This window comes from Neoarius graeffei, chromosome 10, assembly GCF_027579695.1.
Source record: "Neoarius graeffei isolate fNeoGra1 chromosome 10, fNeoGra1.pri, whole genome shotgun sequence".
NCBI classification, from domain to species: domain Eukaryota; kingdom Metazoa; phylum Chordata; class Actinopteri; order Siluriformes; family Ariidae; genus Neoarius; species Neoarius graeffei.
In genome coordinates this window covers 60,650,205-60,676,635 of record NC_083578.1, presented here as the reverse complement: position 1 = coordinate 60,676,635, position 26,431 = coordinate 60,650,205, and the positions used below count along the sequence as shown (strand labels likewise).

The following is a 26,431-nucleotide window of genomic DNA, read 5'->3' as shown; positions in this document are numbered from 1 at the left end:
GTCTTTGGACTGTGGGGGAAACCGGAGCACCCGGAGGAAACCCACACGGACACGCAAACTCCACACAGAAAGGCCCTCGCTGGCCATGGGGCTCGAACCCGGACCTTCTTGCTGTGAGGCGACAGCGCTAACCACTACACCACCGTGCCGCCCTGTATTTTTTTTATATGCTAGAAATTTAATTCTGGTCTAATTCTGTTTATTGCAATAGGATTCCAAATACTCTATAAACATTCCATTCTGTTATGAATCAGAAAAAAATGTTATAAATCACAGCACTTTTATTTTTTTAAAGTACTTCATCTACTTCAACAATGTTACACAAAGATCGATACAGAACAGTTGTAAATGCCACTTAATTCCACAGGGTGTCGATAATGGTGAACACCAGTGAAAGTGATCACTATTATCAACAACTCACGTGACTTCTCAAATGCACGTTTAGATACAAAATGGCGACTGTCAAATGAAAGAGTAAGAAACAAAGTAGGTTTCGACAAGGATATCATGAAATATTGGTGAATTTGATAAGTAAAAACATGTTCATGACCTTTCCACTATGCTTACCTGTGATTGATAACGTCCGAGTTTTCCTCAAATTGCTGATCGTGCTGAAAAAAATTCCATCTCAGGTAACGAGCTGCGTCATCAGACGACAAGATCAAAGGGGCATGGGGGGCTTCCGGTTGATTAATTAACCAATAATAACTGCTGTAACTGAAACTCACTTTTGTAAAATTGTTTTTTATTGGTAAATCTGAAAAGGTGTCAATAATTATGGACTGTCGATAATTGTAGCCGCTGCTCTAGCTAGATATATATAACTTCAGTTACTATACTGTATAGTACATACGCTAGATTTGTTTACTGCATATCAGATGAGTGTTACAACAATGACATGATGATGATCATTGTAACAAATGTACCCTGTCTTGTCTTTACACATTGTACACAAATCTGAACTACAACCCCGATTCCAAAAAAGCTGGGACGAAGTACAAATTGTAAATAAAAACGGAATTAAATAAATTTACAAATCTCAAAAGTTGATATTGTATTCACAATAGAACATAGACAACATATCAAATGTCAAAAGTGAGACATTTTGAAATTTCATGCCAAATATTGATCATTTGAAATTTCATGACAGCAACACATCTCAAAAAAGTTGGGACAGGGGCAATAAGAGGCTGGAAAAGTTAAAGGTACAAAAAAGGAACAGCTGGAGGACCAAATTGCAACTCATTAGGTCAATTGGCAATAGGTCATTAACATGACTGGGTATAAAAAGAGCATCTTGGAGTGGCAGCGGCTCTCAGAAGTAAAGCTGGGAAGAGGATCACCAATCCCCCTAATTCTGCGCTGACAAATAGTGGAGCAATATCAGAAAGGAGTTCGACAGTGTAAAATTGCAAAGGGTTTGAACATATCATCATCTACAGTGCATAATATCATCAAAAGATTCAGAGAATCTGGAAGAATCTCTGTGCGTAAGGGTCAAGGCCGGAAAACCATACTGGGTGCCCGTGATCTTCGGGCCCTTAGACGGCACTGCATCACATACAGGCAAGCTTCTGTATTGGAAATCACAAAATGGGCTCAGGAATATTTCCAGAGAACATTATCTGTGAACACAATTCACCGTGCCATCCGCCGTTGCCAGCTAAAACTCTATAGTTCAAAGAAGAAGCCGTATCTAAACATGATCCAGAAGTGCAGACGTCTTCTCTGGGCCAAGGCTCATTTAAAATGGACTGTGGCAAAGTGGAAAACTGTTCTGTGGTCAGATGAATCAAAATTTGAATTTCTTTATGGAAATCAGGGACGCCGTGTCATTTGTACTAAAGAGGAGAAGGACGACCCAAGTTGTTATCAGTGCTCAGTTCAGAAGCCTGCATCTCTGATGGTATGGGGTTGCATTAGTGCATGTGGCATGGGCAGCTTACACATCTGGAAAGACACCATCAGTGCTGAAAGGTATATCCAGGTTCTAGAGCAACATATGCTCCCATCCAGACGACGTCTCTTTCAGGGAAGACCTTGCATTTTCCAACATGACAATGCCAAACCACATACTGCCTCAATTACAGCATCATGGCTGCGTAGAAGAAGGGTCCGGGTACTGAACTGGCCAGCCTGCAGTCCAGATCTTTCACCCATAGAAAACATTTGGCGCATCATAAAATGGAAGATATGACAAAAAAGATCTAAGACAGTTGAGCAACTAGAATCCTACATTAGACAAGAATGGGTTAACATTCCTATCCCTAAACTTGAGCAACTTGTCTCTTCAGTCCCCAGATATTTACATACTGTTGTAAAGAGAAAAGGGGATCTCTCACAGTGGTAAACATGGCCTTGTCCCAACTTTTTTGAGATGTGTTGTTGTCATGAAATTTAAAATCACCTAATTTTTCTCTTTAAATGATACATTTTCTCAGTTTAAACATTTGATATGTCATCTATGTTCTATTCTGAATAAAATATGGAATTTTGAAACTTCCACATCATTGCATTCCGTTTTTATTTACAATTTGTACTTTGTCCCAAATTTTTTGGAATCGGGGTTGTACACGTACAAGGTTTTGACCCTCATTTTCAGATTATTATGGAGAAAAATTACATGGAACACATTCAAACTTTTAAACAGAAAATTTGTTGCAGAGATAATTTAATTTTTATCCCATGCATCTTGTGTGTGCAGTAATGTAAAAGTAAAAACTGTTCAAATTGTAGACTACTAAGCTATATGTTATGTGTACAAAGCATGTTATCTGAATATTTAAAAAGCTCGATGCCTGCATTTTACTTGAGACTGAATGATATGCCTTCTTTAGTGCACAAGCTTCAAAAACTATTTTAGCAAATTACTATCCTGACATCAGACAACATTACTGTACACTGGAATGGCACTTCACTTCCATCGCAATTTGCAGTTCTTATGCAATCATCCTATTTACAATACTATTTATGTATTAATATGATTGGTGAGGAATTCAGGTGTTTGCCAGCCATGAAACGCCCAGGTCAAAGTCAACCAACTGACAGAAGGTGAACTTTGCCTGACCCCAAATGCATGCAGTTAACCATCATCCTTCAGTCTTGGCCAAGATTCCTCTTACAACATCACAACACACCTTTCTATCACCCATGGAGATCTTGTACCCCAATCTCAGTGTCCCTAGAGATTGTGGCAGGGAATTTTCTTGAATTCTTGAATTCAAGAAAATCTTGAAATCTTGAAATTTCTTGAATTTTCAAGATTTCACTGGGTGGTGGATTGGGCTCCAGAGGAGATATAGCTTCTCCTTGGGCTTGGAAACAGTGCCCAGTGAATAGCAGTCTCCTCTGTCTACGTCTTACAGGGACGGGTGGTAAGTCCTCGTGGATCTCCTCCAGGGTGGCATAAGCAGACCAGTGGCTAGTTTGCATACGTCGTAGAAGATTGGTGTAAGTCCCATCTTGTAACATGCAGTTAACAATATGTCCCTATTAAAATGTAATTATGGCAGAGACCCAAAGGGCTCCATATTCTCTGTATAATTACACCACATAAGGTGCATAATAACGAGGCTTATACTCTAATTAGTGCATTAGCAGGCGCTGCGCTTATGTTTTGTCTCCCTCTTGTGGTTACTGCGAAAAATGCCATGCTGTGGCATAAATACCAGAATTTGGTCATTCATTTAGGTGAAAGATAATATATATATTTATATATATATATATATATATATATATATATATATATATATATATATATATATATATATATATATATGTGTGTGTGTGTGTGTGTGGTTTAAAATGTGAGTTTATCATCAGTAGAGAATAAGAAGTGTGTCAGTATAAAACTTCTATTTGTTTTGTTACAGCACACGCAGCGTTAACAATTCAATAACAAACAATTAATAAGTCATTAAATAATCAAATGTAATTAATTTTTTAACGACTCAGCTTCTGTGGTGGACTTTCAGTAACCTGATGATGTGCCTTTAAGAACTGCATCAGCCAACGGGAAATGTTTCATTTTTTCTTGGCGGCCCAAACAAATCAGTTATGCAGCGGGGCGGTGTGTTTAGCGCTACTTATGTATCAGGATGGTTTGGGTTTTTTGGATATTTTATTAAAGGCACTCAAACGATAACCGGATGCTTTAGATTGCGAATGCATGATTACTGTAGCTGGCTAGTTTAAACCCGATAGACAAAGCTGGATTTTTCACTGTACTGCACTGCTAGCTAAGCTAGGTAGCATAATAGCACCTAGCTTTTCAGTCTCATATCTCAAAACTGCGTTGCTAAGAACACTTTATATTCTAATGCGTCACATATTTTTTTGTTTGTTTGGGTTTTTTTTGTTGCAAATGTGTAAATAAGTGCATGAAATGAAATCACACAGAGCCCTCGCTAACGAGGAATGATTTTAGTTGACTAGCCGAACAGCACCCTGTATTTACTGGGATGTTAAGTCCATGTGTTACTATAACAACGCAGGAGAAGTTCATATCCGGTACAGTCAGTGAGATGTGAAATGGCCGCTGCAAGTGCTTGAGCGGGACAAACCGGCCTTGTTGAAACTTGAGGTTTTCGCAGTAACAGAGGAGATGAATGGTAAAATCATTCCTCACACCCCTATAGCTGTGGACTGCTGGCAGCTTAGAAAGTGCAGCCACGTCCGGCTTTTCTTCCTCTCACACATGCACTCAGATCACACATCTGGCCTCACATCCACCTGGAGCCACCGACCCATATACTGCTCTCCTCTCACTGCCAAGCTTCTCAAACTCAAACTACAGGTGAGTCCTGAGCTCCTGCAAAGGACATGCAGCTCTCAATCTTCTCAGTCCACTGGCAAAATACAGGCCGAGCTTATCAAACTGGTAGACCATCTTTGCCAACTGGTATGTGCTTGTAGAAGGGAAACAGTGCACTCAGGATCTCTGCCAAGCCACATATTATCAACATCCATCCATCATCTGTAGCCGCTTATCCTGTTCTACAGGGTCGTATGCAAGCTGGAGCCTATCCCAGCTGATTATGTGTGAGAGGTGGGGTACACCCTGGACAAGTCACCAGGTCATCACAGGACTGACAGAGACAAACAACAATTCACACTCACATTCGCACCTACGGTCAATTTAGAGCCACCAATTAGCCTAACCTGCATGTCTTTGGACTGGGGGGGGAAACTGGAGCACCTGGAGGGAACCCACGCAGACACGGGGAGAACATGCAAACTCCGCACAGAAAGGCCCTCATCAGCCACTGGGATTGAACCCAGGACCCTCTTTGCTGTGAAGCGACAGCGCTAACCACTACTCCGCTCTTATTATCAACATCAAAATCATATCACTTGAACCTAAGATAATACTAAAGTTGTACACCAAATCTCATCAAAATCCATTCACCACTTTTTGAGTTATGTTGGAAACAGATAAAAAAAATCCTGGATCCACATACATATCCAGATTTGCATCAAATTGTAATAAATCGTTCCTTGGCCATGGTCCATGGTCCACCTTTCCTCAAAATTTCCTTAAAATCCATTCACTACTTTTTGAGTTACTTTGAGAAAAGACAGACAAACAAAGGAAGAGGCAAAAACATAACCTCCTCCAACATTAATACTACCACATCATGCATTCACTTTCATAAAAACACCTGTACCCCTGCTCATGCATGCACTTATCCAAAACTGGATAAAGACCAGATGATGTTTTTTTCCCCCTAATCTTCTGTCCAAGTGAGTCAGTGCCCACTCAAATTTTTGTTCATGGCTGACATCTACCTCAAGGTTCAGCATGCTGTACATTCTGAGATGATTTTCTGTTCACTACGGTTGTAAAGAGTCGTTATTTGAGTTGTAGTAACCAACAACCTTCTTGAGTTATAGTAACCTATAATCCTCTAACTTGCACTAATCCAGCCATTCTTCTCTGACCTTTCCCATCAACAATGCATAACCCCTGTAGAATTGCTCCTCATTGTATTTTTTTTTTTTTGCACTATTCTGTGTACACTCTAGAGACTGTTGTGTATGAAAACTCCAGGAATTTAAAAAGTTTCTGAAATACTTGAAACATTGCAGTGCTGCCACATAATTGGCTAATTGGAAAACTGCATGAATGTACAGGTGTTCTTAATAAAGTGAACAAAGAAAATCACAAACATGTATTAATCAGTTTAAGTGAATTCAAAGGAAGCTGTAAAATAACATGGTCTACCAGTTTGACCAACTCTGACTGTATTTTAGCAGCTGGTACCTGCGTTGGAGATTTCAAAGGCCCACTTCTGTGTACCTTTGGGCAATTCTTCAGCAGAGAGGCCAAAATTATGAAATTATGAAGACTGCCTTAACTTGTCAGCTCAGTGATTATTGCTAAAGTATGGAATCCAAGGCAAAATGTACTGAAAACCATATTTAAAAATCATCACCCCGATTATAACAATGTGGCTTCAGAGAAATCTTAGTTTGAATTTTAAGAAATGAAAGTTCAGGTTTTTTCTGACATAATTTCGTGACTGACTTTTCTTTCCTCATAAAAGATTTTGCATTCAGAGTTAAACAGCCAATTTTTCGATGCTTTTTTTAGGGTCAAAAGATACCCCATACAGAGTGAAATTTTGATTTAATACCATTATCTTGAATACTGCAACTAAAAAAAGTTATCACATGCTGTGAATATCAAGTTTTGAATTATCAAGTTTTGTTTTTGTTTTTTTTTTGCTTTCAAGATCCTTACTCTTACTCGAGGAAAATTTTCATTGTATGATAACCGAGTCTAAAAATGTCATGGTATTAATCAACCATTTAAAACCATTTCTTGCTTAGAAAGATATGATTGTGAACAGATTTTCCATAAAATCTCTTATCATGTTATCATTATGGGGCAGCACGGTGGCGTAGTGGTTAGCGCTGTCGCCTCACAACAAGAAGGTCTGGGTTCAAGCCCCGTGGCCAGCGAGGGCCTTTCTGTGCGGAGTTTGCATGTTCTCCCCATGTCTGCGTGGGTTTCCTCCGGGTGCTCCGGTTTCCCCCAAAGACATGCAGGTTAGGTTAATTGGTGACTCTAAATTGACTGTAGGTGTGAATGTGAGTGTGAATGGTTGTCTGTGTCTATGTGTCAGCCCTGTGATGACCTGGCGACTTGTCCAGGGTGTACCCTGCCTTTCGCCCGTAGTCAGCTAGGATAGGCTCCAGCTTGCCTGCAACTCTGTAGAACAGGATAAAGCGGCTAGAGATAATGAGATGAGATGAGTGGCTGTAAGGAAAGACAATTTGTTGAGCCAAAAAAAACCCCAACCCTCGGCTATCACGGCATGCAGCACTACTTTGCCAAAAAAGAGAGATTTAAATAAAGATAAATAAAGAGATTTTAGTTTACTTCTGATCAGCAATACCATGTTCTTCTGCATGTTTCAGAGCTGTTCATGTATAATAAAATTTTGAACTCGCTATGAGTGGTACCAGATGTAGCAATGTAACGTGGCAGATTACACAGCCGAAAAGTTTTCAGTGCTGTCCATGTTGCCAGGTTGCTTTAGTATGTTTAAGGAGGAGTCCACTGGGATGAGGACCACTGAAGTAAGGAACTAGAGGGTTAAACAAAAAAGACAATAATAGATGGAAATTGATTTTAATTGGTATTTTGATAAGGCCAAAAAAAAAAAAATAGTGTGTTTCCGGTAACATGAAATACTAAAATAAGGTCGGTAGGTAGGAAAAAGTTTTTTTTTTTCTTATTTTTTTTTTATTTTGTTCGAAAAAATTAACACAAGTAAACATCTTACAAAATAGTATTTTGGCACAGAATCCTTTATACCACACATCATAATAAAATAAAAGTGTTTTAAATCTTTAAACGAATAAAAAAAAAATATCGCGAGAGTTCGAGTTATGATCTACGGAAGCGATATTTCATGATATTTTCATGTAATAACGTGAAAACACCTTATCAAGAAATAACGTGAAAATAACGTCCTAGGCTACTTGCATTAAAAGCAGACGGCCTAGCCTAGCCTACTGTAGAACTTGGATCGAGCAAAAACACCGAGCAAAAACATGGCTGAATCCTGAATGACTCCTATTTGTATAAATAGGGGACTACATAGGTGGCAAAATGTAATGTTTTTCCCTGCCATGGAAGTGCACTTGTATACTGAAGAGAAAGCAATTTGCATTACAGCCTTGAATGAGGATCCAAAATGGCGGCTCGGCTCAGTTTTCCCTTCCTGATCCGAGGACCACAATGGAAATAAGGTTTTTTTTTACTTTTTGTGTTTATCCTCCGCAATATTTATATTTATATGATATGTTCACATGTTATGTATATGTTTTTATTGCGAAATAAATCAAATCCCTTCAGTATACAAGTGCGCTTCCATGTTTATGCAGGAGGGCTGATAGAAGTGGCGAAACATTTTACTTTTTATCATTTCTTTCACAACTGAATGCGTTGAAACAAAAAATTATGACAAACTAACGCCGCTTACACTAAAATATCGAGGGAAATTTGTAATAAAAACTTTACGGTCGGCAAATTTGACGCGGAAATTCTCAATCGGTCGGGTTACCGGAAACACACTATCTTTTTTATTTGGCCTAAGTCAGCAGTGAGGTAATGGTCCCATCAAACACCGATCAGGTGAATCAGGTGTGTTGATTTGGAAAGCTTGAAAATGTGCAGGACACTGGGTCCCCAGGACTGGAGCTGAGAGTATATAATACTAGTCAAAAGTTTAGACACGCCTTCTAATTCAGTGTTTTTTCTTTATTTTTTATTAACCCCTTCAGACCCTGCGTCCACTGGAATGGATATGACATATTCTTTGGTTTAAACCAATAAAAATGCATGTTTTTATTTTTTTTTCAATTTGAATAATGCTTATATGTAGTTACTGGTTGGTTCCTGATTATCCAATTGCAATGAAGTCATGACCTGTAACTTGCTCTCAGAAAGTTTCAGCCATCACACAAGATCTATGGCTCACTATGTGGATAGGAGGAGGAGCAAGCACCTTTCTCACCTTTCAAATACGAGTTTATGTCTATGCTAGCTTAATATATCTGCACTAAATACAGTGGTGTTTGAAAGTTTGTGAACCCTTTAGAATTTTCTATATTTCTGCATAAATATGACCTAAAACATCATCAGATTTTCACACAAGTCCTAAAAGTAGATAAAGAGAACCCAGTGAAACAAATGAGACAAAAATGTTATACTTGGTCATTTATTTATTGAGGAAAATGATCCAATATTACATATCTGTGAGTGGCAAAAGTATGTGAACCTTTGCTTTCAGTATCTGGTGTGACCCCCTTGTGCAGCAATAACTGCAACTAAATGTTTCCGGTAACTGTTGATCAGTCCTGCACACCGGCTTGGAGGAATTTTAGCCCATTCCTCCATACAGAGCAGCTTCAACTCTGGGATGTTGGTGGGTTTCCTCACATGAACTGCTCTCTTCAGGTCCTTCCACAACATTTCGATTGGATTAAGGTCAGGACTTTGACTTGGCCATTCCAAAACATTAAATTTATTCTTCTTTAACCATTCTTTGGTAGAACGACTTGTGTGCTTAGGGTCATTGTTTTGCTGCATGACCCACCTTCTCTTGAGATTCAGTTCATGGACAGATGTCCTGATATTTTCCTTTAGAATTCACTGGTATAATTCAGAATTCATTGTTCCATCAATGATGGCAAGCCGTCCTGGCCCAGATGCAGCAAAACAGGCCCAAACCATGTTTCACAGATGGGATAAGGTTCTTATGCTGGAATGCAGTGTTTTCCTTTCTCTAAACATAATGCTTCTCATTTAAACCAAAAAGTTCTATTTTGGTCTCATCCATCCACAAAACATTTTTCCAATAGCCTTCTGGCTTGTCCACGTGATGTTTAGCAAACTGCAGATGAGCAGCAATGTTCTTTTTGGAGAGCAGTGGCTTTCTCCTTGCAACTCTGCCATGCACACCATTGTTGTTCAGTGTTTTCCTGATGGTGGACTCATGAACATTAACATTAGCCAATGTGAGAGAGGCGTTCAGTTGCTTAGAAGTTACCCTGGGGTCCTTTGTGACCTCACAGACTATTACACGCCTTGCTTTTAGAGTGATCTTTGTTGGTCGACCACTCCTGGGGAGGGTAACAATGGTCTTGAATTTCCTCCATTTATACACAATCTGTCTGATTGTGGATTGGTGGAGTCCAAACTCTTTAGAGATGGTTTTGTAACCTTTTCCAGCCTGATGAGCATCAACAACGCTTTTTCTGAGGTCCTCAGAAATCTCCTTTGTTCGTGCCATGATACACTTCCACAAACATGTGTTGTGAAGATCAGACTTTGATAGATCCCTGTTCTTTAAATAAAACAGGGTGCCCACTCACACCTGATTGTCATCCCATTGATTGAAAACACCTGACTCTAATTTCACCTTCAAATTAACTGTTAAACCTAGAGGTTTACATACTTTTGCCACTCACAGATATGTAATATTGGATCATTTTCCTCAATAAATAAATGACCAAGTATAATATTTTTGTCTCATTTGTTTAACTGGGTTGTCTTTATCTACTTTTAGGACTTGTGTGAAAATCTGATGATGGTCGTATTTATGCAGAAATACAGAAAATTCTAAAGGATTCACAAACGTTCAAGCACCACTGTATAATCTTAATCTTATCAAGTGGTAGTACTTAAAGTTAATTTGAATATATTTCAAAGCTGTAAAGCACAGGATTTTTTTAAAGTTTAATGTCCATCACAATGGCTATCAGGTCCTGAAAGACAACAGCAGACGGTGGATGATTTAGTGTTCGTATACGAGGTTGTGAATTTCTCTAAGCATTTCAGAGGTAATATGTAGTGTGACAATGTTAATCATCATCAAATAAATTTTTTACAATGTACTTTTAGAGTATCAAGTCACGGACTTCCTTGAGCTTCTGATAAATGGAGAACTATCTGAAATTGACTGCTTGGATTCAGGAAATGAGGCAGATGAGACCAGGAGTAAGGTAGTAAATTGAGTAAAAGATGTTTTATTGGGGTGGCATGGTGGTGTAGTGGTTAGCACTGTCGCTTCACAGCAAGAAGGTTCTGGGTTCGAGCCCAACGGCCGATGGAGGCCTTTTTGTGTGGAGTTTGCATGTTCTCCCCGTGTCTGCGTGGGTTTCCTCCGGGTGCTCCAGTTTCCCCTACAGTCCAAAGATATGCAGGTTAGGTTAATTGGTGGCTCTAAATTGACTGTAGGTGTGAATGTGAGTGTGAATGGTTGTTTATCTCTATGTGTCAGCCCTGCGATGACCTGGTGACTTGTCCAGGGTGTACCCTGCCTCTCGTTCATAGTCAGCCGGGCGAGCTCCGACCCTGCACAGGATAAGCGGCTACAGATAATGGTTGGATGGATGTTTGATCTCAAACACATTAAGAAGGCAAGAAATTGCATTAATTAACTTTTGATGAGGCACACCTGTTAATTGAAAAGCATTCCAGGTGACTACCTCATGAAGCTGATTAAGATAATGCCAGTAGTGTGCAAAGCGTCATCAAGGTAAATGGTGGCTATTTGAAGAATGTGTTTTGTTTTAAAACTTTTTGTTTTTCCACATAATTCCATATATGTTCCAGATGTTATTTCATAGTTTTGATGTCTTCAGTATTGTTTTACAATGTAGAAAATAGTCAACATACAGAAAAACCTATGAATAAGTAGGGGTGTCCAAACTTCTGACTGGTACTATATTTGACAACACGAGGAGATTTCATCGTAATCAACTTGCAGTCTATAAACATACAATGATGTTTATTGTATTCTGAGATAAGTTTTCCACAGTTTTATTGCATTTGATATTCTTCATTATGCAGGTAAATGAAAAATGGATTCAGCCTTTGGAGGTTGGGGAGCCGCACATGTTGCCTTTGGATGACATTGGGAAGGAAAAATTGACCGTTACCCTTATTGATGCCAACCACTGTCCTGGGGCTGTTATGTTTTTTTTCGAGGGCTATTTTGGCACTATTCTCTACACTGGTATGCTTTGGTTCAAATTTATTTTAACATTTATATGTGAGTAAAGTAGTCTGTAAACTAGTAAACAGAAAGCTTATTTGCACTCAGTTCTTAACCATTTTTTCCACTTTATAACAGGTGACTTCCGATACACTCCATCAATGCTGCGTGAGCCATGTCTTAGGAATAATACCACTATTGATGTGCTTTATTTGGACAACACTAACTGTGACCCTACACGTTCAATTCCTACTCGCCAGCGAGCTTGTCAGCAGATGAAGGAGATCATACGAGACCATCCAAATTACACTGTGGTCATCGGTGAGATTCACAGTTTATAACCTTTTAAAATATGTCACATGTTGAATTCTGTTGCATCTCTTAAAGCTTCATTAATTACGAGCTCAGCTGAGAAGGAATAAGATGATACGAAAATGCAGGTAATATGCAGCATGTTATACAGTGGATATAAAAAGTGTACACACCCCATTAAAATGATAGGTTTTTCTGATGTAAAAAAATGAGACCACGATCAATAATTTCAAAACTTTTCCCACCTTTAATGTGACCTATAACCTGTACAATTCAATTGAAAAACAAACAAATCTGTTAGGAGGAAAAACGTAAAAAATAAAAAACATACAGTAAGCTGGTTGCATAAGTGTGCACACCCTTAAAGGACATGGGACATGAAACATAAATGCACGCTATATCAGTTTCTTTCCATTAAAAATATGAATTAATTGCATCAACAAATACAAAATCATCTATTAAATTCAGCAAAATCGTTATATTCGTGATGATTATATGGCATTTCTGCTCGAGCTCCGATATGCATATTTTACAACCGGAAGAGCCGCTGTCACGTGATCATACGTCACAAAAACTTTCGGGCACAGCACAAGCGGGTAGATGAATGGAGAAGTGAATGACAAGAAAATTGTTTTTATAGTCTTTAACGTACAGTACATTGAACATCATGGTGTATTGTGCTGCTTATGGTTGCAATAATTCCAATGGGAAATGCCCTGGAGTAAGTTTTTTTGCATTCCCCAAGGACCCGAAGCTGAGGAAAGTGTGGGCTCACTACTGCCGTAGAAAAAACTTTGCACCTACTGTTTCCCACAAACTGTGTTCGGACCATTTCACTGAGGATTCTTTCAACATTAATACTCAGGTACTGAGCGATATTAATTGTCAAGCCAAATTTAAGAGGCCGTATAGCTGGGTTCATGGAGGCAGTGATAGCGCCATAATATACAGGGCCTAACATTCCTACAACTGTAGAGACAGTCAAGAAATCCTGTAACATTAATGGACATTTAAATAGGAACAGTCCACCGTACTTCCATAATGAAATATGCTCTTATCTGAATTGAGACGAACTGATCCGTACCTCTCCGAGCTTTGCGCGACCTCCCAGTCAGTCAGACGCGCTGTCACTCCTGTTAGCAATGTAGCTAGGCTCAGCATGGCCAATGGTATTTTTTGGGGCTGTAGTTAGATGCGACCAAACTCTTCCGCGTTTTTCCTGTTTACATAGGTTTATATGACCAGTGACATGAAACAAGTTCAGTTACACAAATTGAAACGTAGCGATTTTCTATGCTATGGAAAGTCCGCACTATAATGACAGGCGTGCTAACACCTTCTGCGCGCTTCGACAGCGCATTGATACCTTCACTCGGAGTTGTACCATTATTTTTTAGACAGGGCGGACGGACCAGGGCATTCGCCCACCTGGCCGTGCCCGACGAGGAGCGCTCTCGGCCGGCTTGGGAGGCAGACGGCAGCTCCTCCTGGAAGTGTGGTTTTACCATGGGCCTCATGCGGAAAAATGCCGAGGTGCATTCGCTAAGCGACTGAAAGCCGAGGTAAGGATTAGTATTATAATTTTGGGTGTATCAATTATTGATTATCATAATTCTGACTCGTTTCGCCATTTTGAATGTTTTCATCTCGGACTCTGGAAGCATTGTATCTCAATCAATCTCGAAAAATATCAGCAAAAAAAAACTAGCTTGCAACGGACTTTAGCTAGATCTATGATGAACTTTCAATGTATGATACAAAAATAATACTTCTTTCAACAGATCATTGGCCTTTGAGCAGAATTGTTTTTAACTTACCAGGAAGTGTTATCGAGCCGACCGCTTTCAGTTTCATGGGGATTGAATGAACTCTCACTCAGAATCATCTGACCCATCAGAGTAAAGACAAGATCTATGTTCATGTGAATTTCCAGCTATTGGTTCGAATTGATAGGGTCTAACTTCACATCTCTGTGAAACATCGGGAATGTCACTGTCGATGGTGTCCATTTCGGTAACCTGTTTACATTAGATTCCCAAGCGCTGGCTCCTTGGAAAGTTTTTGTGATGTCACGGGTCATGTGACCACCTAGCTAATTAACGAATCATTGTTTTACGCTGATGTATAAAAAAGTTGAATAATGTGATGATTTTCACATTTTTGACGCCCTGCAGTGATTTAGATGGCATTTCTTATGTCCTTTATACATAATTATACCCAGAAAAAAAATCCATGTCCCATGTCCTTTAAACTAATACTTTGTTGAAGCACCTTTTGATTTAATTACAGCATTCAGTCTTGTTGGGTCAGAGTCTATCAGCCTGCCACATCTAGACTTGGCAATATTTGCCCACTCTTCCTTGCAAAAGCGCTCCAAACCTGTCAGATTGCGAGGGCATCTCTTGTGCACAGCCCTCTTCAGGTCACCCCACAGATTTTCAATTGGATTTAGGTCTGGGCTCTGGCTGTGCCATTCCAAAACTTTAATTTTCTTCTGGTGAAGCCATTCTTTTGTTGATTTCGATGTATGCTTGGGGTCATTGTCATGCTGAAAGATGAAATTCCTCTTCAGCTTTCTAGCAGACACCTGAAGGTTTTGGGCCAAAATTGACTGATATTTAGAACTGTTCATAATTCCCTCCACCTTGACTAAAGCCCCTGTTCCAGCTGAAGAAAAACAACCCCAAAACATGATGCTGTCACCACCATGCTTCACCGTGGGTATGGTGTTCTTTTGGTAATGTGCAGTGTTGTTTTTGCACCAAACATACTGTACCGTTTGGAATTGTGGCCAAAAAGTTCAACCTTGGTTTTATCAGACCATAAAACATTTTCCTACATGCTTTTGGGAGAGCTGATGTATTTTTTTGCAAAATTTAGCTGGGCCTGGATATTTTTCTTTGTAAGAAAAGACTTCTGTCTTGCGACCCTACCCCATAGTTCAGACATATGGAGAATACGGGAGATTGCTGTTACATGTAGTACACAACCAGTACTTGCCAGAAATTCCTGCAGCTCCTTCAGTGTTGTTGTAGGCCTCTTGGCAGCCTCCCTGACCAGTTTTCGTCTTGTCTTTTCATCAATTGTGGAGGGACGTCCAGTTCTCAGTAATGTCTCTGTTGTCCCATATTTTCTCCACTTCTTGATGACTGTCTTCACTGTGCTCCATGGTATATGTAATGCCGTGGAAATTTTTTTGTGCCCTTCTCCTGACTGATACCTTTCAACAATGAGATCCCTTTGCTGCTTTGTAAGCTCTCTGTGAACGCTGGCTTTTGCTGGAGGATGCAACTGAATAAATGTCTGAACTTTATTTGGGGTGAATCAGAGTCATTTTAATTGATGGCAGGTGTGAACCCAAAAAGACTGAATGCTGTAATTAAATCAAAAAGTGCTTCAGTAAAGTATTAGTTTAAGGGTGTGCACACTTATGCAACCAGCTTATTGCACATTATTTATTTATGTATGTTTTTCCCCCTAACATATTTGTTTGTTTTTCAATTGAATTGTACAGGTTATAGGTCACATTAAAGGTGGGAAAAGTTTTGAAATTTTTTATCGTGATCTAATTTTTTTTACATCAGAAAAACCTATCATTTTAACGGGGTGTGTACACTTTTTATATCCACTGTATATGTGGTGGTCTGGGAAAATGAATGTCCCTGTGGCTGAATTCTGTCAAACAGCCATAAAATTGGGTTTGGCTGTAATTGGGTTCTTTAGGCTATAAACAGTATAATGAATCCTCTGCTCACAGGCATGTACAGTACCAATCAAAAATTTGGACATGCCTTGTAATTCAGTGTTTTTTCTTTATTTTTATTAATTAATAAATCACTTCATGTCTTAAAGCACTGTTTCTCAAAGTGTGGTCCATGGACCACTGGTGGTCCGCGAGTTAATATCGTAAAATATCACGTTTTATCAGTGTTTCTCAAATCGCCTACGTGACTCCAAAAGCAAAGTTCTGAGTAGCACAGATGAGTTATTTTCTATATTGAATAAAGTTGTATGTAAATTCAAATAGTAGCCTGTTATTTGAATTTGTCTGACATTAAGCAAGCCAACAGTTTTGCTACACTGCCTATAGCAACATCAGTTTAGGTTACACTTTCATATCAAGGTCACCTCTGAATGTGGAGGGAATGTGAAATGCTGAGAAACTACGAGTAACCAAATTATGCTTGGCATCAAACTGTCAAAAAGATAATGGATTGGTGGGTGAAGACCGGGTGAGTCAAAAGAAAAGCACAAGAACCATCTGACACAAGCAAGGACAGAGTGCAAAGACATGATGATTCTTTGTTTGAGAAAACAAAGCGGCACAACTGGATCAATGTGGCCCCCAGTATGAGATTAAAACTGTTCAGTTTGGAGCCAGACATTACTTCACTGATGTATCAGAATAAGCAGCACCATTCTTCCCATTAAGATAAGGGCAACATTGAGTGAGTTGACTATACTATTTGTAAAACTGTCATTTCATTACTGTGTAATTAGTAATATACTATTGAAGTAGGCTCATTGTTTTTTGTTCGGGATATTTAGGGGGTTAGGTGGTCTGCGATTATTATTTTTTTTAATGGATAAAAAAGTTTGAGAAACACTGTCTTAAAGTAATGATAGATGTTGTTTCTCTTTACTTAGCTGAGTGGTTCATGACAACACGAATTACTACAGTTGTGGAATAGGGCTATTTACTGTATTTTTATTATTTACTATTTACTCTTTGATCTCAAACACATTAAGAAGGCAAAAAATTGCACTAATTAACTTTTGACGAGGCACCTGTTAACTGAAAAGCATTCCAGGTGACTACCTCATGAAGCTGGTTAAGATAATGCCAATAGTGTGCAAAGCGTCATCAAGGTAAATGCTGGATACTATGAAGAATCTAAAATATGAAACATATTTTGTTTTTTAATATGTTTTTACGCCTCACAGCAAGAAGGTCCGGGTTCGAGCCCCGTGGCCAGCGAGGGCCTTTCTGTGTGGAGTTTGCATGTTCTCCCCGTGTCCGCGTGGGTTTCCTCCAGGTGCTCCGGTTTCCCCCACAGTCCAAAGACATGCAGGTTAGGTTAACTGGTGACTCTAAATTGACCATAGGTGTGAATGTGAGTGTGAATGGTTGTCTGTGTCTGTGTGTCAGCCCTGTGATGACCTGGCGACTTGTCCGGGGTGTACCCCACCTTTCGCCCGTAGTCAGCTGGGATAGGCTCCAGCTTGCCTGCGACCCTGTAGAACGGGATAAAGCGGCTAGAGATAATGAGATTTTGTTCTTTAAACACTTTTTTGTTTACCACATAATTCCATACATGTTTCAGATGTTATTTCATAGCTATGATGTCTTTAGTATTGTTTTGCAATGTAGAAAATAGTCAAAATACAGAAAAACCTATGAATTAGTCAGGGTGTACATACTTTTGACTGGTACTGTATGGTCTGGATTAGGAGGCTCTGCACATTTTTTTGGCCCTGAAATGTTGAAGAAGAACTTTATTTATCACATATACACTTAAGCACAGTGAAATTCCTCTCTGCATTTAACCCATCTGAACCAGTGAACACACACATGCACACACACATATACCCAGAGCAGTGGGCATCTATACTACAGTGCCCAGGGAGCAGTTGGGGTTAAAATAAAGAAGAATATTTTTGTGTGCTTTTTAATATAGAAAATATGAATATGGTATGGTCTGAATGTATCTGCACACAGGCATGTATGCTCTTGGGAAAGAGTCTCTGCTCGTACAGCTGGCGCTGGAGTTTAAGACCTGGGTGGAGGTAGATATGGAGCGTCTAGAGACCCTACGGGTACTGGAACTGCCTGATGTGTTCAGCACAGAACCAGGCTCGGGGCGTCTCCGTGCTGTTGCTCAGTCCGAGGTCACCGCGTCCAACCTGCTGGCCTGGAATAAAGAGCGGCCTACCATTGCCATACTGCCCACCAGCCGCCCAGTGGTGTCCTACCACCCTAATGTCCATGTTGTGCCCTACTCAGACCACTCCTCCTACCAGGAGCTGGAGGACTTTGTTTCAGCTTTGCGTCCTGTCTCACTAGTGCCAATTGTAGGCAGCTGTATGCCAAACTTCTCCTCTTTTCTCAGCCACCGCAGGAAGCGACATGAGGTGGTGATACCCGAGTCAGTACAGCACTACATGAGGGCAAAGCCTAATGTTCAGCCTTTTACTTTCAGAAGAAGCTTTCTTCATCGTCCTTTGCACATGCTGCCTCAAGGAGTTGTGTTCGAATCACCTGGAAAGAATCCCAGACTCCCTAATCGGAATGATGATGAAGATTCAGCTGCTATGGAGGCAGATGATGATGTAGCAGACGTCGATTCTGAACCGGATAGAGACTCTGATTGCATTCTGTTCGACATGAGCACAGACCTCACACATGATGTTAACACTCAACACCCTAAGAGTCTAAATCTGGCACACGTCACATCAGGGGATGCAATCACGATTGATAGTCTCCCTCTAAACGAGACTGATTCCCTCATTGCCCTGAAAGGATCAAGATCACCTAATAGTAATAGCATAAGCAAAGTCTGTGGTAGAGTTACTGCTGTGACTCATAATAAAAATCCTCAGAAGAGGAGTCCCCAAATAGGAAACATTAACTCCAGAGTCATGTGCTCATCAATGGACAGCATTAGTCTTCATAATAGCAGCTGTGGAATGGCTTTAGCAGCTTTAACACCATCTGAAATGCCTCCTGATTCATCGGATACAGTCGAGAGAGAGGAGACAGAGCAGTGGCTACTCAACAACTTCACGATTCCAGAGGAAGAACTCACATGTCAGTACGGAATCATTCAAGGTCTACAAGAGGTGTATCCACTTGCACCAATCAATACGTCAAAAGCCGAGGGTGATGTGTTTGAGGCTGCAATACAGAGATTCAAATCCAAATAGGTATCTAAAATATTTAGGGCAATGAAAAAGCAAGACATATACTGTCCATCATTACAAGCATCAGAAATGGTCAAATAGTATATAATAATACATTAATAGTGAAAGAAATCAATTGAAAGTCTCCCTGTTTGAATGTGATATAAATGTATTAATAATTATACTCACTGTTTTCCTTCTTTGAATCAGATCTGGAGAAAGTTAGCATAGCAGGACTCCTTCCTTCTGGCTTCATCTAAGCCTTTGTGTTGATTTTGCAACAATAGCAACCACTATACTCTCTAAAGATATCTAATACAACTTGCTTATTTTACATCAATTTGTTACACAAAGTGTTAAAATTCTTCTCTGGTGTGTTCAGTATTTTCCAATTTATCATGATGTGTGTCACTTATTTAGACCATGTTCCTTCCGACTGCAACATCATGTTTTGACTTATTGTGCATCAAACCAAACCCATTATGTGTCTTGTTATTGTGCCTGGATGGGTGTTTATCTGATTGTCTTTTCAACAGTATGAACACCAGTATGGTATTAAAATGTTAGTAATGAGAATGATTTTATTCTTTTTGCCATTTTATATGTTAGTTAATGTATTTAATGTTGAAAGTGTACACACAACATCATGTTGCAAAAACCTCAGACGGACTTTTACTAAAAGTTCAGAAGGTTCAAAAGGTCTTAATATTTTGGTTGTTAGTTAATCATTACCATTGGTCATATGGTCAACATCGGAGGAATACTACGCTGATTGTGTTGTATGTTATATTATTAACTCAGTCATTTACAGCACATGAATATAAGGTGCAAAACTGTAACTTTACACTGTAATGTGTTGCAAGACCTCAGTTTCTAAGAGGTGAATTTTGATTTTTTTAAGAGCGTGACATTTTTTAATTTGGGTTCAGATTCTAGTGAATCTAATCTTAATCCATCAAGACATGTTAAAGCTGTACTGCCTTTCAGATTTTTCAAGTGTAGGCCATAAAAACAATTTTCCCTGACACCCAATTATTTTTGTTTAGTGGACCGAAAGCTACTGAATTCGAATCACAGACTTCCAATTTTATTATTATTTATTTTATTAATTATTTCTTTTTAAATAGAACAATTAATGAATTTAGGGCCACTGTTTTTTCCTGCTTCACCATGACGCAAAACAAGATACCACGTCATGCATCACATGGTGGGCTTTCCCCGTTCACACAAGGCGTTGTGGGATACAAATTTGAAACAGGAGAGGAAAATGGAGGACGTGAGTGTGCGAATAAAACATGAAAGACCAACTACAGTAACGGAAAGCAAGAAGAAAAGCTATTATGCTGCAAAGGAAAGGAAACACAGGACCAAACTAATAAATATCGGCAGTCAGCGAGTACCTTGGTGTGATCAGCTGTTCGTTTAGTGACAAGATGACATAACTGTCAGTGCACAGTCAAGGTAAACCTGCGCACGTGCACAGGGACTTCCTCTGTTTTCTTGACTGTGCGAAGCAAGCGATTTCATGCACATTATTTGCTCAGGAATCCCCTCAAATTAAATAACTTCCCAGCCACAGAATGGCCTGGGTTTTATTTATTTATTTATTTATTTATTTATAGATATTACAGAAATAAACATATCACAATGACCAAATTTCTGGGGGAACTAAATTTCACCGATTTTATGAAATCGAAAGGCCGTCTATTTTTAAGGGACGTTATTTCATTCATCCATTCATTCATTTTCAGTAACTGGTCAGGGTCATAGACTCTCAGGAGCCTGTCCTGCTAACACTGGGCACAAGGGGAATGGAACATCAGTCCATCATTCACACCTAGGGGCACCTAATTTAGCAAAGCCAGTTGTGAACAGTGGGAAGAAACCTACATAAACATGGGGAAAACATGCAAAACTCCACACAGACAGTAACCTAAGCTTAAGATCAAACTGGGAACACTGGCACTATGAGGCTATGATTCCCCCCACTGTGCCACCCCATAGATGTTATTTATTAATGTAAATTGAGTAATGCATATGTGTAACTAGAAATGAGCAACAACTTCTACTTTAAATCACAGGTTTCTCAGTTTCAGTTCTGGAAAGTCATTGTAGTGAATGGTTACAAGCACTTAATACAGTGGTATTAAAATTGCGAATCAACTCCCCTATGAAAATGTGGCAGAACTGTATGGGGAAATAAGCAGAATAATGACTGTCTTGAACTGTTTTTTGTTTGTTTTCTTGTTTAGCTTTCTTTAAAAGTCAATCATGAAGTTTTTAGTAGTGAGTGTTATTAAATAAATAATGTATTAGACTGAAAAAGCAAGAAAAATAAAATATAAAAAAATAATAAAAAAAATTTAAATGCTAATGATTACTTAGAATATGGATTTAAGTCAGTTATTAACAGCCCTAAGATATGGGTAGTGGGGGTGAATTATGGAAATTTACGACATCTATGAAGGTTCTGATTTAAAAAATAATAATAATGTAGTCAGATTACCACTTGTTAACTACCTTTTTATGAGTTAACACTATGGACAGAGCAAGAGTAATGGAGCAATGGGCATGGATCCTCTAAATATCCTCAAGATTTTAAATTTGACAACTTGATTTTCTATGACGTCCAGCTTTTGCAGCCAGCTTTGACTGGCATATCTGTAAGTCTAATGGTGTGGCAATAGATGGCAGTAAATAACAAGCAATGTTATTTAGTCTTTGGTCTTCCATCCTTCCATTATCTGTAGCCACTTATCCTGTTCTGCAGGGTCGCAGGCAAGCTGGAGCCTATCCCAGAGGCAGGGTACACCCTGGACAAGTCGCCAGGTTAGCGCAGGGCTGACACAGAGACAAACAACCATTCACACCTATGGTCAATTTAAAGCCACCAATTAACCTAACCTGCATGTCTTTGGACTACGGAGGAAACCCACGCAGACATGGGGAGAACATGCAAACTCCACACAGAAAGGCCCTCACTGGGCTCAAACCCAGGACCTTCTTACTGGGAGGCAACAGTGCTAACTACTACACCACCATGCCACCCTCTTTGGTCTTCCTCCTCAGTAATTTTTCCCTTTCTACACATAATAGATAAGTATCTACAGATTCTGTACTTTGTCTACACATTTCACACAGGGATGCAAATTGTTCTGAGACGCTAATTCCTGATAAGTCAAGTCAAGTTTATTTCTATAGCGCTTTTAAAAATAGACATTGTTGCAAAGCAGTTTTATAGAATTTTAATAACTTTAAACATGAGCTAATTTTATCCCTAATCTATCCCCAATGAGCAAGCCTGTGGCAAGGAAAAACTCCCTCAGACGACATGAGGAAGAAACCTTGAGAGGAACCAGACTCAAAAGGGAACCCATCCCCATTTGGGTGATAAAAATGTTATAATCACATTGTCTGTTAACAGTTTTAACATGAAGTCTGTTTCGTTGATGTTATAACTCTTCATTGATGGAAACTTGAGTGGAAAACTGTTCATGACAACTACAGTCCTAAAGTTAGCAAGTCAACTGTAGTCCTCAGCCATAAAAGCATTACTATAAGTGTCCAGAACATCTTCCAAGTGTGACTTTCAAATGTCCATATGGGGCTGTCCTCCACAGGAGCGATGTGATGAGACTCCAACCAGACATAGGGCACCAGGATGGATGAGGCAGGTCCGAGGAGCAGAAGAGGTCAGCATCTCGATCTCAGGATTGACATGTAACTCAGAGGGACAGACCTGATGAGTAGGAACAGTATACATTTTGCACTCAGCGCAAGCAGGGACTCCGGCAAAACTAACTATGACAGCATAACTAAAAGGGGAGAGCGAGAAGGTAGCATAGGCATGAGGGCGCCCCAGGACATAAAGCCCAGCCTCTTCACCGTCAACAAACTGGAGTGAGCAAGCGAGTGGGGGACTGACAGCATCCATACATCCCAGTTTACCAAAACACTCTATGTCTGAGGACCCTCCAGATGTACTCCTTTACCTCATAAACACTATTAACAAAAGGCTTGACTAAACAGATATGTTTTCAGCCTAGACTTAAACACTGAGACTGTGTCTGATTCCCGAACACTACTTGGAAGGCTGTTCCACAGCTGTAGGGCTTTGTAAGAAAAGGCTCTGCCCTCTGATGTCACCTTCACTATATGAGGTACCAGCAGATAGCCTGCACCTTTTAATCTAAGTAGACGTGGCGGATCATAAAGGACCAGAAGTTAGCTCAGGTACTGTGGCACGAGACCATTCAGTACTTTAAAGGTCAATAGTAGTATTTTATAAACAATACAAAATTTGATTGGGAGCCAATGCAGTGTGAATATAACAGGGGTGATGTGGTCATGTTTTCTAGTTCTAGTAAGGACTCTTGCTGCTGCATTCTGAACTGGAGCTTGTTTATGCACTTACTGGAACATCTAGACAGTAAGGCATTACAATAATCCAACCTGGAGGTAACAAAAGCATAAACTAGTTTTTCTGCATCGTGTAGGGACATTAAATTTCTTATCTTAGCAATATTTCTGAGATGAAAGAAAGCTTTCCATATAATGTTATTGATATGAGTTTCAAATTAAAAACTGGAGTCAATAATCACCTGAGGTCTTTTACTGCTGCATGTGAAGAAACAGAAAGGCCATCCAGAGTTACTGTGTAATCAGAAAACCTACTTCTAGCTGCATGTGGTCCTCGTACAAGTACTTCAGTCTTGTCAGAGTTAAGCAGAAGGAAGTTAATAAGCATCCAGTGTCTAATGTCCTTCACAAATTCCTTAATTCTACTAAGCTGGTGTCTCTCATCAGGTTTTGCAGAAACATACAATTGTGTGCCATCAGCATAACAGTGGAAACTAATACAATGTTTACGAATAATATCATCCAGAGGTAACATATATAAAGAAAAAAGCAGCGGACCCAAGACAGAACCTTGTGGAACACCAAACTTTACCTCAGTATGTCTAGAAATATCACCATTTACATCAACATACTGATAGTGATCAGTTAAATAAGACCTGAGCCAGGAGAGGGCCGTTCCCTTAACTCCCACAACATTTTCTAGTCTATCCAAAAGAATGGAATGATCAATGGTATCAAATGCTGCACTAAGGTCAAGCAACACAAGCAGTGAGGCAGCCCTGATCAGATGGCAACAGTAGGTAATTTACTATAAGGTCTAAATCCTGACTGATACATTTCATGGATGTTATTCCTATGTAAATATGAGCATAACTGCTGTGCCACAGCTTTTTCTACAAGGTACCCGCGGGGTCTTAAAAACTTGAAAAAGTCTTAAATTTTCTATTAGAAAATAAAGGCCTTGAAAAAGTATTGGATTTCATTTGCAGGTCTTAAATTTTGTGCATCAAGTATTATTTTCCCCCTCTCTTATTTTCAGTCCCACAAATGAACAGTATTCCATTTCTCGTGGTTAATGTGTTCCGCCCAATCAGAAGTGGCTGCTCTGTCATGATGTCAGCAAAAAAACTTACCGTGGGCGGGTAAGGGAGACTAGAAAGTCGAGGCTTCAGTGATGGGCAAATGTCGATTTAATCCTCTGTGGGTACAGAATGCTAAATATGACTGGGTTCAGCCAGTGCCAGGGAATATGTGGGAAGCACAGTGCACTCTGTGCAGGAAGACGTTTAGACTTCGAACCATGGGGCAGATGGCCTTGGAATCCCATATGAAGAGCTCCAAACACACGGCATTAATGGAAGTTCGTTTGAGGCAGGCACCAATAACCAACTTCTGCGCGCCATCGACCTCCTCAACCTCCTTGGCTAGCAACGTTAATGTTAGCAATGCACCGCCACAGACACAACAGCCCGCAGCAACTATACTTTGCGGGTCAGCACCGACGCTTAAGGCAGAGGTAATATGGGTTTTAAAGACTGTGTCAGACGACCACTCATATACCTCAAATGAAGGAATCAATAATCTTTTCAAGAGTATGTTCCCAGACTCGGAAATTGTGGCTACTTTCTCATGTGGGAGCAACAAGACCGCTTATATCACGAAGTTCAGTCTCGCCCCTTTCATCACGAAGGAGCTGACCCAGCATGTCAATGAGGCTGCAGGTTTTGTGGCAATGTTGGATGAGAGCCTCAACAAAACAACCAAAACGGAACAGCGAGACATCCATCTGCGCTACTGGGCTGGTGACCGCGTTCAGTCGAGGTATTTTGGCTTGCAGTTCCTGGGTCATGCAAAGGCGGTGGACCTGCTTAATAACTTCAAGGTAATTGGCTACAGCTATCTTTTCTGAAGTATGGTGAATGTTTGCAATGAATTTGCCCAACGTAACAATATCTTTGTATTGCTGTTAACCTGCAGTTTGTTGCTGGACTGTCATGTGTTTATTATATCTTGACCAAAATAGCCGACAGGATAAATATCTGGATGTGCAATTCATAATGCATCTAGTGGAAGTCATTTTTGTCATGAGCGCCCGCTCCCCCTGTCATGACATAAGACGTCTCATCTCATCTCATTATCTGTAGCCACTTTATCCTGTTCTACAGGGTCGCAGGCAAGCTGGAGCCTATCCCAGCTGACTACGGGCGAAAGTCGGGGTACACCCTGGACAAGTCACCAGGTCATCACAGGGCTGACACATAGACACAGACAACCATTCACACTCACATTCACACCTACAGTCAATTTAGAGTCACCAGTTAACCTAACCTGCATGTCTTTGGACTGTGGGGGAAACTGGAGCACCCGGAGGAAACCCACGCGGACACGGGGAGAACATGCAAACTCCGCACAGAAAGGCCCTCGCCGGCCACGGGGCTCGAACCCGGACCTTCTTGCTGTGAGGCGACAGCGCTAACCACTACACCACCGTGCCACCCGACATAAGACGTGAACAAGTTATTTGCAATTTCATTCATTCATTCATTCATTATCTCTAGCCGCTTTATCCTTCTACAGGGTCGCAGGCAAGCTGGAGCCTATCCCAGCTGACTACGGGCGAAAGTCGGGGTACACCCTGGACAAGTCACCAGGTCATCACAGGGCTGACACATAGACACAGACAACCATTCACACTCACATTCACACCTACAGTCAATTTAGAGTCACCAGTTAACCTAACCTGCATGTCTTTGGACTGTGGGGGAAACTGGAGCACCCGGAGGAAACCCACGCGGACACGGGGAGAACATGCAAACTCCGCACAGAAAGGCCCTCGCCGGCCACGGGGC

At 40.2% G+C, this 26,431-nt stretch overlaps 1 protein-coding gene across 2 annotated transcripts; it reads left to right on the top strand.

The window, feature by feature from the left end:
- Positions 1-4,045: 4,045 nt before the first annotated feature.
- Positions 4,046-19,799, top strand: dclre1b (DNA cross-link repair 1B). 2 transcript variants are annotated; one of them, XM_060932001.1, is made up of 5 exons: positions 4,719-4,795; positions 10,916-11,016; positions 11,867-12,032; positions 12,150-12,332; positions 18,043-19,799. In XM_060932001.1, exons 3-5 carry the CDS (start codon positions 11,912-11,914, stop codon positions 19,245-19,247), a joined length of 1,509 nt encoding a protein of 502 aa, XP_060787984.1. In that variant the 5' UTR covers positions 4,719-4,795; positions 10,916-11,016; positions 11,867-11,911; the 3' UTR covers positions 19,248-19,799. The 2 variants fall into 2 exon arrangements, with proteins under 2 accessions (XP_060787983.1, XP_060787984.1); XM_060932000.1 differs by lacking the exon at positions 10,916-11,016 and having other exon boundaries at positions 4,046-4,795.
- The last annotated feature ends 6,632 nt before the right edge of the window (positions 19,800-26,431 follow it).

What these genes read in the sequence shown, in the direction of transcription:
- dclre1b (XM_060932000.1), top strand. Translation starts at nt 4,604, where the DNA reads ATGAATGGTAAAATCATTCCTCACACCCCTATAGCTGTGGACTGCTGG. An exon ending in TGGCACTATTCTCTACACTG is followed by an intron (nt 12,033 to 12,149) that starts GTATGCTTTGGT and finishes ACTTTATAACAG; the next exon opens with GTGACTTCCGATACACTCCA. An exon ending in AAATTACACTGTGGTCATCG is followed by an intron (nt 12,333 to 18,042) that starts GTGAGATTCACA and finishes ATCTGCACACAG; the next exon opens with GCATGTATGCTCTTGGGAAA.